Source organism: Nelumbo lutea, chromosome 4 (genome assembly GCF_056320005.1).
Source record: "Nelumbo lutea isolate HS-2025 chromosome 4, American lotus-T2T, whole genome shotgun sequence".
NCBI lineage: Eukaryota > Viridiplantae > Streptophyta > Magnoliopsida > Proteales > Nelumbonaceae > Nelumbo > Nelumbo lutea.
The window spans coordinates 95,074,953-95,086,501 of NC_142687.1; the positions used below are offsets into that span (position 1 = coordinate 95,074,953).

At 34.2% G+C, this 11,549-nt stretch overlaps 1 protein-coding gene across 1 annotated transcript; it reads right to left on the bottom strand.

The window, feature by feature from the left end:
• Positions 1-9,016: 9,016 nt before the first annotated feature.
• Positions 9,017-11,549, bottom strand: LOC148861962 (small ribosomal subunit protein uS15). The gene is made up of 5 exons (XM_088985908.1): positions 11,450-11,549; positions 11,276-11,348; positions 11,050-11,188; positions 10,753-10,939; positions 9,017-9,293 (listed from the first exon to the last, which is right to left on the bottom strand). The coding sequence occupies exons 1-5, from the start codon at positions 11,470-11,472 to the stop codon at positions 9,260-9,262; spliced, it is 456 nt and encodes a 151-aa protein (XP_088842034.1). The 5' UTR covers positions 11,473-11,549; the 3' UTR covers positions 9,017-9,259.

The following is an 11,549-nucleotide window of genomic DNA, read 5'->3' on the forward strand; positions in this document are numbered from 1 at the left end:
GTGTGTGCCCTCGTGGCTCGTGCTTTTAAACAAGTGCAAACCGGGCCGGCTCTGGTCGAGTTGAGACAAATCCTTATTCAACCCGAATTTACCCAAACCCGATGGCATATTGTTAGGCTCGGGTATTGGTAAAACGCCCTTCATTACTTCTCGTACTGTTGGATCAATTGATTAAAGCCATGCTTGGGAGTGTTTATTTGAATAAGCATTTATGTGGGACGGAGTATATTAATAAGTATTAATCTGCATTTGGGAAATAAGTTCAAATAAATCTTTAATTTATGAAAATAAATCAATTATTCAAGAAAGCTTATTTTTAAGTGATTATTTCTTTTGTGGCCCATTTTGATCTGCCACATCATTTTCAAAATATCTATAATACACCTGTTTGAAATAAGTGTTTTTCGCCAAAATGAACGCTTATAAGATAAATACTTATTTATCAAATATGCACTCCCAAATTTAGCTTTTTGGTTTGCTTTGGCATTAATATGCATAGAAGGACCAAATTACGGTGATTTGGGCGTTCTCCCATTACCTAAAAAAATGTCGCATTTGAAATTAACATGAATTCAACTATGATGTGGAAAAGGTGTGATACCAAAAAACACTAATAACCAATTGGTATGTAAGCTGATTCGAGTAAAGGTGTGGATTCAATTCCTGTTATGACCTATTTTGGGAAGGGAGTTATCACTTATTAGTCTGGTGTTGGGTTATTGGTGAATATTTTTTAGGGAAAATTCCTGATTACTATTCTGTACTTTGGGCATAGTGTCACTTTGGTCCCTAAACTTTAAAATGCGGTAATTCAGTGCCCAAGCTTTCAAAATGTGCCAATCCGGTACCTGTCATTAAGCATTTGTTAAACAGTTATTATGTTGCATTTGAGACAAATGTCGTTTTGAGTGTTATTTAATTTTCTTTATCAAACATGCAAATGTTGACAAAAAATGAACATTCCCAAATCCTTGCCTCCTCTATTCAAGAAAGTTGAGGTCATGTCTTGGTGGGCATTCTAGTGACCCCAATTTTATTGAATAGAAGAGGCAAATATTTGGGACTGTTCATTTTTTTGTCAATGTTTTGACGGTTGATAAAGAAAATTAAATAGCACTCAAATGGCATTTGTGTCTTTTTCAAACGCCACTTAATGCTTGGTTAACAACTGGTTAATGGTAGGTATTGGATTAACACATTTTGAAAGTTCGGGTACTGAATTGTCGCGTTTTAAAGTTCGGGGACTAAAACAGCACTAGGTCCAAAGTACAAGGTAGTAATCAAAATTTTTCCTTATCTTTTTTATGTATGTATTTTGTTTAAAATACACTGTACAAATTAGATAGGTTTTGAAACATGAGGGAAAAAAATATGATTTTAGAGTCAATGTATGATTCACATGTTATCAAAATGAAATTTATTTGCCCCCCTTTTGTTTTCTAAGTGGAATGCGATATAGTAGGCTAGTAGTCACCTATGAAACTAGGACATTGGATTTGGTACTCACAAAATTGTGCTTACACCATTCTCAGCCATTTCCTGCTATGCATTGAGAACATCTCCATCACAACCCATTTCAGATGTGCATTGGGAACATCTCCCCATGAATAAAAAAATACAAATATGGAGATGTTCACAATGCATAGCTGAATAAAAGCTATGAGAATGGTGTGAACACAACTTTTGTGAGGACTGGATCTGCCCTCTGAAACCATATTTGTTTCTCACGAAGCGCTCTTCACACTAATCTCATAGCCCATCACAGCTGTGTATTGGGAACATCTCCCATGAATGACAATATAAAGTACAGGAGATGTTCCCAATGCAGAAACCGGATCTGTTCCTCACAAAGGGTGCCTCACACGCACATCCTACCATGTATTGGGAACATCTCCCGTATTTTAAGTTATTATTTACGGGAGATGTTCCCAATGCATGGTGGATGTGCATGTGAGGTGCCCAAGTCTGAGGAGCAGATCCTGTCTCCCCAATGCATGGCTGAAAAAATTGTGAGGAGCAAATCTGGATCCTCACCTATCTGCAATATATTCTAAAATGAAGTTATAAACTTCAAACTCCTTATATATTGCTTTTCAATCTTTTTAGAATTTTTAAATTTAAAAATAAAATCTATTTCTATATTACCATTAAAAGTGTAGATGATAGTGTAAAACTTTTGTTTAACTAAAATACCCCAATTTTTATTTTAGTATATTCTTTCATTGAGTTTATATTAATTAATCATATAAAAAATAAGTGTAACAAAATATAATTCTTTTTATTAGAAATAAAATACAATTTTAAAACCAACCCAAAAAGGAGGAGTTCTTTTCTTATTTGGTGACGAGTCAACAATTCAACCTTTTGGGTTAAAATGTGTCAATCCTTGATGTCATAGTTAAAAGATAATAAAAATTAAAAAAAATATGAAAGCACGCGAAAGTATAAAAAAATACAAAAAATGTAAAAAACATCTGAGCAGTTATCTAATATCCTATATTCATCATATTAAACAAAAAAAAGTGTGATGTATAAAAATAATTTTAATAGACATAAAAATATAAAAATATTTATATAAAACTTTTAGAAACATATTATTTACTATCATCATTATCATCACCATAAAAAATTATCACGTGCAAAAGCACGCATGCACTTACTAGTATTAAATATGGGGCTATTTAAGTTCATCCGCACCTAAATTCATTTAATAAATTGAATGTAACATGGGCATCTTTTTAACATCAGCCATGTCTGAGACAAAAATGGTGTTTTAGGGTAACCTAATGTCATTTCCCCATGAAATAAAGACATAAGAATGGAGATGTTCCAAATGCAAGGTTGTAAAGGCTATTCAAACGGGCATTGCACTTACCAAAGCCCAACTCTTATAAGATTTGTCTTGATTTTTACTTTCAGTAAATTGTTTAGAACAACCTTGCATAGGTTAGGATTTACCTTTTTTTTAATAGTTTCTAAATTAACTGTATCCATTGGGATCTGCTAGCATCAATAATGCATGTTAACAAGCTGGCAGCATGCATTCTAGACATGCATTCAGAATATCCCCATGAATGATAATATATTTGTATATAGGAGATGTTTGATGTTTCGAATGTACGGCTGGACTTCATGCTGTTAGTGTGTCAACACACTTTTTGCTGTGATCAATGCCCCCTTCAGTGATGCTATGAATTGCAACCAGTGATCATAAGAAATGTCAAAAGAAGTCTAGCTTTATATTGACGGTGTTGAAGTTTGATTTATAGGTAATAGATACAATTTTGACGATGTTGAAATTTGATTTATAGTTAATAGATACAATTTTCTACAAAGAGAAATTATGGTTGAACTAAACAAGTTTTCCTTTGTTTTTGAAATTGCCGCATAAATGGAAAAAAATAATGAAAACATGCTCTTGGAAGTTGGAATTGTATATACTTTTTGTCAAGGTTCAAAAAATCATTATGTATCGGCCCCTTCCCGATATGCCCCTATAGGGGTTGTATTGGGTCAGGGCTTGATTTAGAGGGTAGCCAACACTTAAGCCAATCCCTCTGAACCGGTATTAAAAAAAAAAAAAAACTTAAAAGAAGGCCAATAAAGGGTGACACACCTTAGTGGCGTATCGCCCTGTATCGATACTTTGAACCTTGCTTAAACCAACTCTTCTGAACTGGTATTGAAAAAATAAATAAATAAACATTAAAAAAGGGCCAATACAAGCCGATACACCCTAGCAGTGTTTCACCCTGTATCGATACTTTGAACCTTGCTTTTTATTATGAGAAGCAAAAGCAAGTTGGTTTTGTTTCATAAAACAATTCATGCTCTTGAAACCATCAAAATAATGGTTTTTAAATCAAAGACAAATGGAAAAGATATTGTGTGATTAATGAAATATTGTATGATTTAAAACAAAAACATATTTTTCAAACTAGAAATTCAAGAGAAATTTTTTATGTTGGTTTTAGAATCAAAGAAACATATTTACAATGAATGACATGTTTTTATTTTAAGAAACTGTTTGTTTTCAAACCCGATGGTTTAATTGTTTTTAGAACTCACAACAAGAAAAATAATTCACATTTGAAAGACATCCCATAGCAAGCTAAAATGAAAAACAACCTTTCATGGCGATTTTCTTGAAGGCTAATCGTAAAACAAATGTTTGGATGACTAAAGAAAGTAGGGTGGAACCCAGGTACCCACAACTTTTTTTTTGAAATGTCAAACATATAAAAAATAAAAATAAGAAAATTTGCATGTAAATGCAAAATGGATGAATGAGTGTAAAACCCATTAACCCATAATCTGCTACTTTTAATAGAGCTTGCTTTTCTTTCTCAAATTGAATCCTTTTAGTCATGGCTCAAAGTATCGATATGATATGCCCCGTATTGGGCGTATCATATCATATCATTTGAAAAAGATACGGTCCAAAATGCCTGTTTCCGGGTGTTTCAGACCCCCAGTTTTTTTTAATAATAAAAAAATCTTATAAGCTTCCTAAAAAACCAAACTTTGAAAAAAAAACAAAAAAAAAAGTGTGTATCGGTCATTTCTAAGTACCGATACGATATAGCCGAAATGCGTATCGTATCGATACTTTGAACCTTGCTTTAATAAAATAAATACTAAAGTTAACGATTGGAGTTGCAAACTAAATCCTTTTGAAATTCAATAAATGTTTTTATTTTTTAATTGATTTGTTTATATCTGGATTTACATATGAATTTATGAGTGTTCAAGGTATTAACAGTAAAAAAAGTTAGAAAAACAAATTTAAGATACATATCTTAGGAAATGCATGGATACAGTGAAATGATTTTAATACATTAAAACATCAGAGAAAAACTACTATAGACTGTATATTATAAAAACCACTAGAATACATGAAACACATGGAAAATATTGAAAGATTAGTCATTGGATAAGATCAAAAGAACATGATATGTATAACATATATACTGATATTCTTTAATGAATAATGACACTGCTGCTACAAAAAGTTTCATCATTGTATCTTCTACTAATGAATTTGTGACAACAGTTAAAACAAAGGTTTTTTCTTATTTTTTTTTTATGAACAAGAGGTGCTACACAAGCCGGGGGTAGTACGCCCCAAACATTCCATAAGCAAATTAAATCAAGCTCCTTAGGAAGATTACAAGGGTTAAAAGAAATCGACCTACCAACCGAAGATATAGCTTTATTTGCAATCTAATAAGCCACTTGATTTGCCTCCCTATACATGTGCTTGTAAGCAATACCATGCTCCAACTTGCCCCCAAACCAAATTATCTTCTCTAGGGCTTAAGGGAAAATCGCTTTGATTTTATTCCAAATATTTGGAGGGACACAATTTCTAATTTGGGATTCCTTCCACACACCTCTATCTTTATCAATGAAATCACATACCATCTCATTGTCACTTAAGTGATGTTCAGGGGTTAAGGTCTCAGCTAGAGAATTCTCTTCAATCCAATTATCATTTCAAAATTTAATAGATTTGTCATTACCAATTTCCCATCTAAGGCCTTTCCTTAAAAGGTCCCTAACATAGAGGATGCCTCTCCAGCCCACAACACTCTTTTCCTCTTTCTTGCCTCCAAAAAATTCTCCTTGTTGAGGTATTTACCCTTCACTACTTTAGCCCACAAATTATCCTCCTCCTTGAGAATCTTCCATCACAGTTTTGCTAGGCTCGCTTCACTAATCCATTTAAGATTCCTTAGCCCCATACCCCCTAACTCTTTGGGGTGCAAACTTTCTTCCACTTCATAAGGTGGACGGGCTTTTTACCTCTATCTTTGTTCCATAGGAAATTCCTTTGAGCTTTGTCAATTTCCTCCAAAGTATTGTTGAGAAATTTAAACGATCTCATAATAAATTGAGGCATCAAAGAGGTGATTGAGCTAATAAGAATTAGCCTTCCGGCTATGGACAAGGTGTTTTTCTTCCATCTCGAATGTCTTTTTAACACTCTTTCCACAACATATTGGAAAGTTCTCTTTGTTACCCTTGAGTTAATAATTAGGGCTCCCAGATAGAAGTTCGCATTATAATGAATTGGAATCTTAGGTTGTCTTTGGTTTGAAGGAAAAAGTGGGGAAAGGTAGGGAAACATTTACAAACCTTGTATAGGTTTCCCTACCTTTTCCTTCAAATCAAACATAGCCTAAAGGATCCGAGTCAGAATTTTCTAGAATCTATTGAGAATATTCTTAGAGAAAAAACGAAAGACATTAAATTTTGGACTCTGTCAAAATATTGTCATTAATTTGTCTATTTAGAACAAAAGCACTTTGGAATGGAAAAATGATCTCATCAAGGAAAGGTTTAATCCTATTTACAAGGATTTTTTAAATCACCTTGTAAATAACATTACACAAGCTTACAAGCTTGTAATTATTCACTGTTTCTGGATTCTTATGTTTAGGGATTAAGGTAATGAGAAGATATTGTTTAGAATTGGGCATAATTTTCATGTGTAAAAGAAAGTTTTCACAATTCCACAAAAATCCTGTTTAACCACATCTCATAATTTCTTAAAGAAAAGGGCATTAAGACCATGAGGACCTGAAGCCTTATAGTTTGTTTGATTTGTGCGACTAGGATGGGAAAAATAGGAATATTCTTCAAAGATTCCTATTTTTCCAGGTTTGTTTTGAAAGAAATGGTGAGAAGCGGCAAGAATATATTTTTCAATTTTTGGGACATGGGCCATTGAGAAAGGAAACGAGTGAAAAACTTTTATCAAGGGAGGCAACTCAGTGTCATCTTCTTCTCAGACGTTGTCCAACCATTTACTCGTTGGTGCCATCTCCGATGACCTTCTTCTTCTTCTTTTCAATTTACTTAGTCTAGGTGGATTGCTATTGTTTGAAGATTTGCTTGATCTTTCGAAGTGATTTCATACCATTTCCTTTTTTGGGGCTAATTTTGGAGGCTATTTTTTGGGTTCTAAAGTAGTACCTTCTTTAGTATGTAACTGTTCATGCTTAGTTTCTAGAGAAAAAGAGAACCGCAGGTCTACTCCGATCAAGTGATGCAAAGAAGAACATAACAACATATAATAGTATCTTTTCTGGGTTAAGTTCTGGCTGGGAGCAAGAATGTATGGCGGAGGAGATTGTCAGGTTCTATCATCGATAGGAGGAAACGTAGCCTCTTTAGACCCACTCTTCTCATCGCTGATCTGAAACTCTAATCTCATTTTCATGTCAAACTTCCCTTTCCACCCTTTCTTTGCCATCATTCTGGTAACTTTCCTTACTTGCTCAAGCAAAACCAGTCAAGTCCCTTTCCATGATTTAATTCTCGTCACTAATTTGAAACTCTAATCTCAATTTCATGTCAAACCTCCCTTTCCACCCTTTCTTTGCCATCATTTCGGTAACTTTCCTTACTTGCTCGAGCAAAACCAGTCAAGTCCCTTTCCATGATTTCATTCTATGCTAAAATACGAAGCCAGAAGGCTAATTGGGTACATTTTGCTTTGTTGCATAAAAAAGTTAGGGTGGTTAGAGGGAAGGAGGATATGCAGAGAAGTGGGTCTGGTAGTGGGCATATAGAAGGCATGTCTAGTAGTGGTCTCATCAACCAAACACAGTTTACAGAATTGAGAAAATAAATTTTTCCTTCTCATCCCATCCCATATCCCATCTCACCTCATCCTTTCTCGACAACCAAACAGACCATTAAGGTCTCCAATTGATTGGAGGGCACTATAAATTTCCCTTTCTAAAACTTCTCTAATAATGCTTTCATTTTGGCTATCAGTAATACTTTTCTCAATTTCCAAATTTCTCTCCTTGTGGATTCTCCATTGCCATGATTTTATTTTAGTTTTTCTAATGGTTGCTAAAATTTTGAAAAAAACCTATAATTCTTATCCCTAAGATTAATCCAATCAATTCTAGATTTCTAAGCCTAATAAATCTCCTCCCTCGTCAGAATTTTATTTAATTGCTTCTGTAAGTAAGGGTGTCCATAAAAAACCGAACCAAACCAAGAAAACCAAATCGCAAAATACGGTTAACCAATCCAATCAGTTCAGTTTCGATTCAGGATTTTTGAAAAACCGAAGGACGGGTTCAATTTTCGATTAACCGACAATTACCGAACTGACCGGTACATATAATTTTAATATATGTCACATATTTTCTATGTATTATATATAAATATATATTCATTATATATATAAAAATATACTTATATTATATTTATAATGATCTATTTATAAATATATTATATATCATTTATTATTTATTATATAATATTATACATATATTTATATAATATATATATTATAAATATAAAAAAACTGAAAAACCAAAAAATTAAATTGGTCAAAAACCAAAACCAATAGACCAGTTAACCAATGGTACCGATTCGATTTCAGTTTGGAGAATTGGAAAAACCGATACCACCAGTTTGATTTACAAAAAAAAGTGCCATGGTGGGCACCCCTATCCGTAAGGCCCTCTCAAGATTAACGAATTATCTATCATATCTTCATCGTCAATTAACCGTCATGCAATCAACTACAAATATAGATGATCAGAAGTTGGAGATCACTATAATTCTTGCAATCAACGAGGTTAATCGTAAATCTTGCAACTTTTCCGAGTTGTTAGTTCTTTTTGCCAAAAAACAAAAAGAACATCAATAGTTTTGCGTTCTTGTTTTTATATGATAATAACAAACAATTTTTTTTTGTACTAACCACTAAGTACTAACAAGGGTATATATCATATATCGTCAATATTTGTTTTTCAATACAAAGCAACTGTCCTTCACTACAAGAATTATATACATCATTTTCAAATTCATGGCGGAAGGACTGAGAGTAAAAAACGGCATAAATTCACAACAATGCAACAATTGTTTTAACAGGGTTTTGCTGCGCAATTAATCTTGGATGAACATGTTTTGACCAGTGACGACGCATAGCAAATTTCTCAAACCAAAAAAAAAACAGAAAAGAGAACGCATAGTACCACACAACAGATGATTAAAAAAAAAAATCAAATATACTTTATCTAGCAGACGAACATAACAAAATTCAAAGTAGCAGTTGGTCCCTGAAATCAAAATCTTTCATCCTAAAGAGTTCACCACAAGCAACTCTCTAAACTTTTAACCACTGTTCTCACTTTAAACAACGAATCTATCAAAAATTAGAAAAAAGGGTTGCAGAGTTTCACTTCCATAGAATTTGCACCATCTGCGCCTTCCAAACACAAAATCTACACTAAGCAACGAGAGTGCTTGCAGTGGTTGATTCGCTGCATAAAAAACAATTGATCAGTATGTTGGCCAAAAGAAAGAGGACCATCAATATCTACATCTAAATGAATATATCAACCAAGAACATAAAAAACACTATAGATACATTAATGAAAAACAAGAATGAAAACTAGAAAAGTTGATGTAGAGTGAAAGAGAGACATTGGGATCATAAGATGCATTACGGTGGGATGCTCCCTAACCCCTGGGATGTTAAACAGTTGAACTGCCGGTTGTTATACCTACGAATAAGATGAAAGAGCTTATCTAGGACTTCAATGCACAAAACTACAACCTACTTTTTAATAACATGAAATTATTAGTCAATTGATCTAACAAGTTCTTGAAATGTTTAATATCATCTTATCCACCATTCAAGCACCTAGTCTCCAGTTCTATCTGCTCAAACAATTAGGTGAAACCCCTAAATATATCCTACTCCATTATCACATGTCATGTGTGCAATAATGGTTGAGCCCAAGGAAAGGGAACATCCAAAAATATTGCCTGAGAGATCACACTAGTACTTATTATGATTCTGCAGCATGCAAGACTGTGATTCTTAGCACACAATGCTAAACTTCACAACCAATTAACTGAATAAACTCAGTGTTGGCATTTGGTATATTACTTTTCCAACTACCAAACCACTAATTGTTATAAGTTCTACTTTGCCATACTTTCTTTTGCTCGTATTCTTTTACTTGTTAGCAACTTTTGTGTTAAAAGACATAATGGTCATCCCAAGGGCCCACATTTGCATATGAAGGCCTAATCCAAGTACTAAGGCTAAGAGCTTCATTCCATGAGTATGCAAAGTTACATAATTAAGGTTTACAAGCACAGGTAATATCATGATAACATTTTTTATAATCTCTCTCTCCCCCTTTTTGTTGTTAGGAAGGGTGGGTGGATTAGAGAAAACAGTAAAAAACATCTGTCAGGGAGGATGAAATACCAAGACCAGTAAATACATAATTTCCTCATTCAAGTACTTTAGGATTGCTCTCAATTAAGGCATTAAGTCAAGGTAATTAGCCATGTATCCAAAATATCCCTAATCGATTACATCTACAAACTTTACATTAGTTATCTTTATGTTAACACCTTTCTCAATTGCACAGTATGACAAACAACCTACAAGATCCATATCTAACGTAGCTTGCCCATACACCAAACAAATACACCAACCAAAGTCTATATTATTTACACTGCAGTAAAAGAAATTAATTAATAATTAATTGTCAACACATTACAAGCTTCAAAACAAAACGCTAGATCCACCAGTGATAGGAAGATGATTAAATAGGAAAACCAGAGTTAAATGGGAGAAACAATTAACACTACATACGTATATCTCAATAAATCTACGCGCTTCAGAGAAATATGAATAGAATATAGCTCGAAATTTCAAGAACAAAATGAAAATCAAATAAACAATCGACAAAGTGGACTCACTATTTCCAGACGGGAGGAAGCTTCTTTGTCCTCTTGTAGTAGCGAGCGAGTCGGTGGATCCTGCTCTCGACCAAAATCAATCTGAACTTGGAATCCTTGTCCTTCCTGTTCCTTTCAAGATGCTTTCGGATTGCAACAGCCTTCTTAATGAGGTGGTACAGATCCTCAGGAATTTCAGGAGCAAGCCCTACTCATTTTTCAAACAGCAAGGATATTAAAAAACCCTACATTTTCTGATAATCATTGAATCAGAGCTCCTAAGCTACATAAAAAAAGGATAGAGGAATAAGAGCCCACCATGAGCCTTAAGGATACGCAAGATCTTGTTACCCGTCACGCTCTTGACCTGAGCAATACCGTGAGAATCACGAAGAATAACACCAATCTGAGACGGCGTCAAACCCTTCTTTGCGAATTTACAGATGTTCTCCTCAACCTGCAAAGGTCAGAATAGAATCATTAGGATCAGAATGAGAGATGAATTCTAGGACTATGGAGAAGATAAGAGATTAAAGTTTCTTACATCCTGAGAAGAGATCTTCAACCAAGAAGGCGGAGTCCTCTTGTACGGCAGAGCCGACGAGGAGATACCCTTACTGTAAACAACAAGAAAGAAGCCCACAGATGAAGGAATTAGATATGCTCAGAGACCGAAGCGAATCGCCACAAAAACCTGTGAAACAAACGATAAGCTTACCCTCGACTGTGCATACGACCCATGGTGATAGCTAGCAAACTCTCTCTCTTCTCTCTCCCTCCCTCTCTCACTCAGTTCCTGTAGGACGAGCCAGAAACCC

Excerpts from the sequence above, each read along its gene's own strand:
- LOC148861962 (XM_088985908.1), bottom strand. The coding sequence starts at position 11,472 with ATGGGTCGTATGCACAGTCGAGG. Across the intron at positions 11,349-11,449 it reads GGTCGTATGCACAGTCGAGG|TAAGGGTATCTCCTCGTCGG; the intron begins GTAAGCTTATCG and ends TGTTGTTTACAG. Across the intron at positions 9,294-10,752 it reads CTTCCTCCCGTCTGGAAATA|CGAATCAACCACTGCAAGCA; the intron begins GTGAGTCCACTT and ends TTTTTTATGCAG.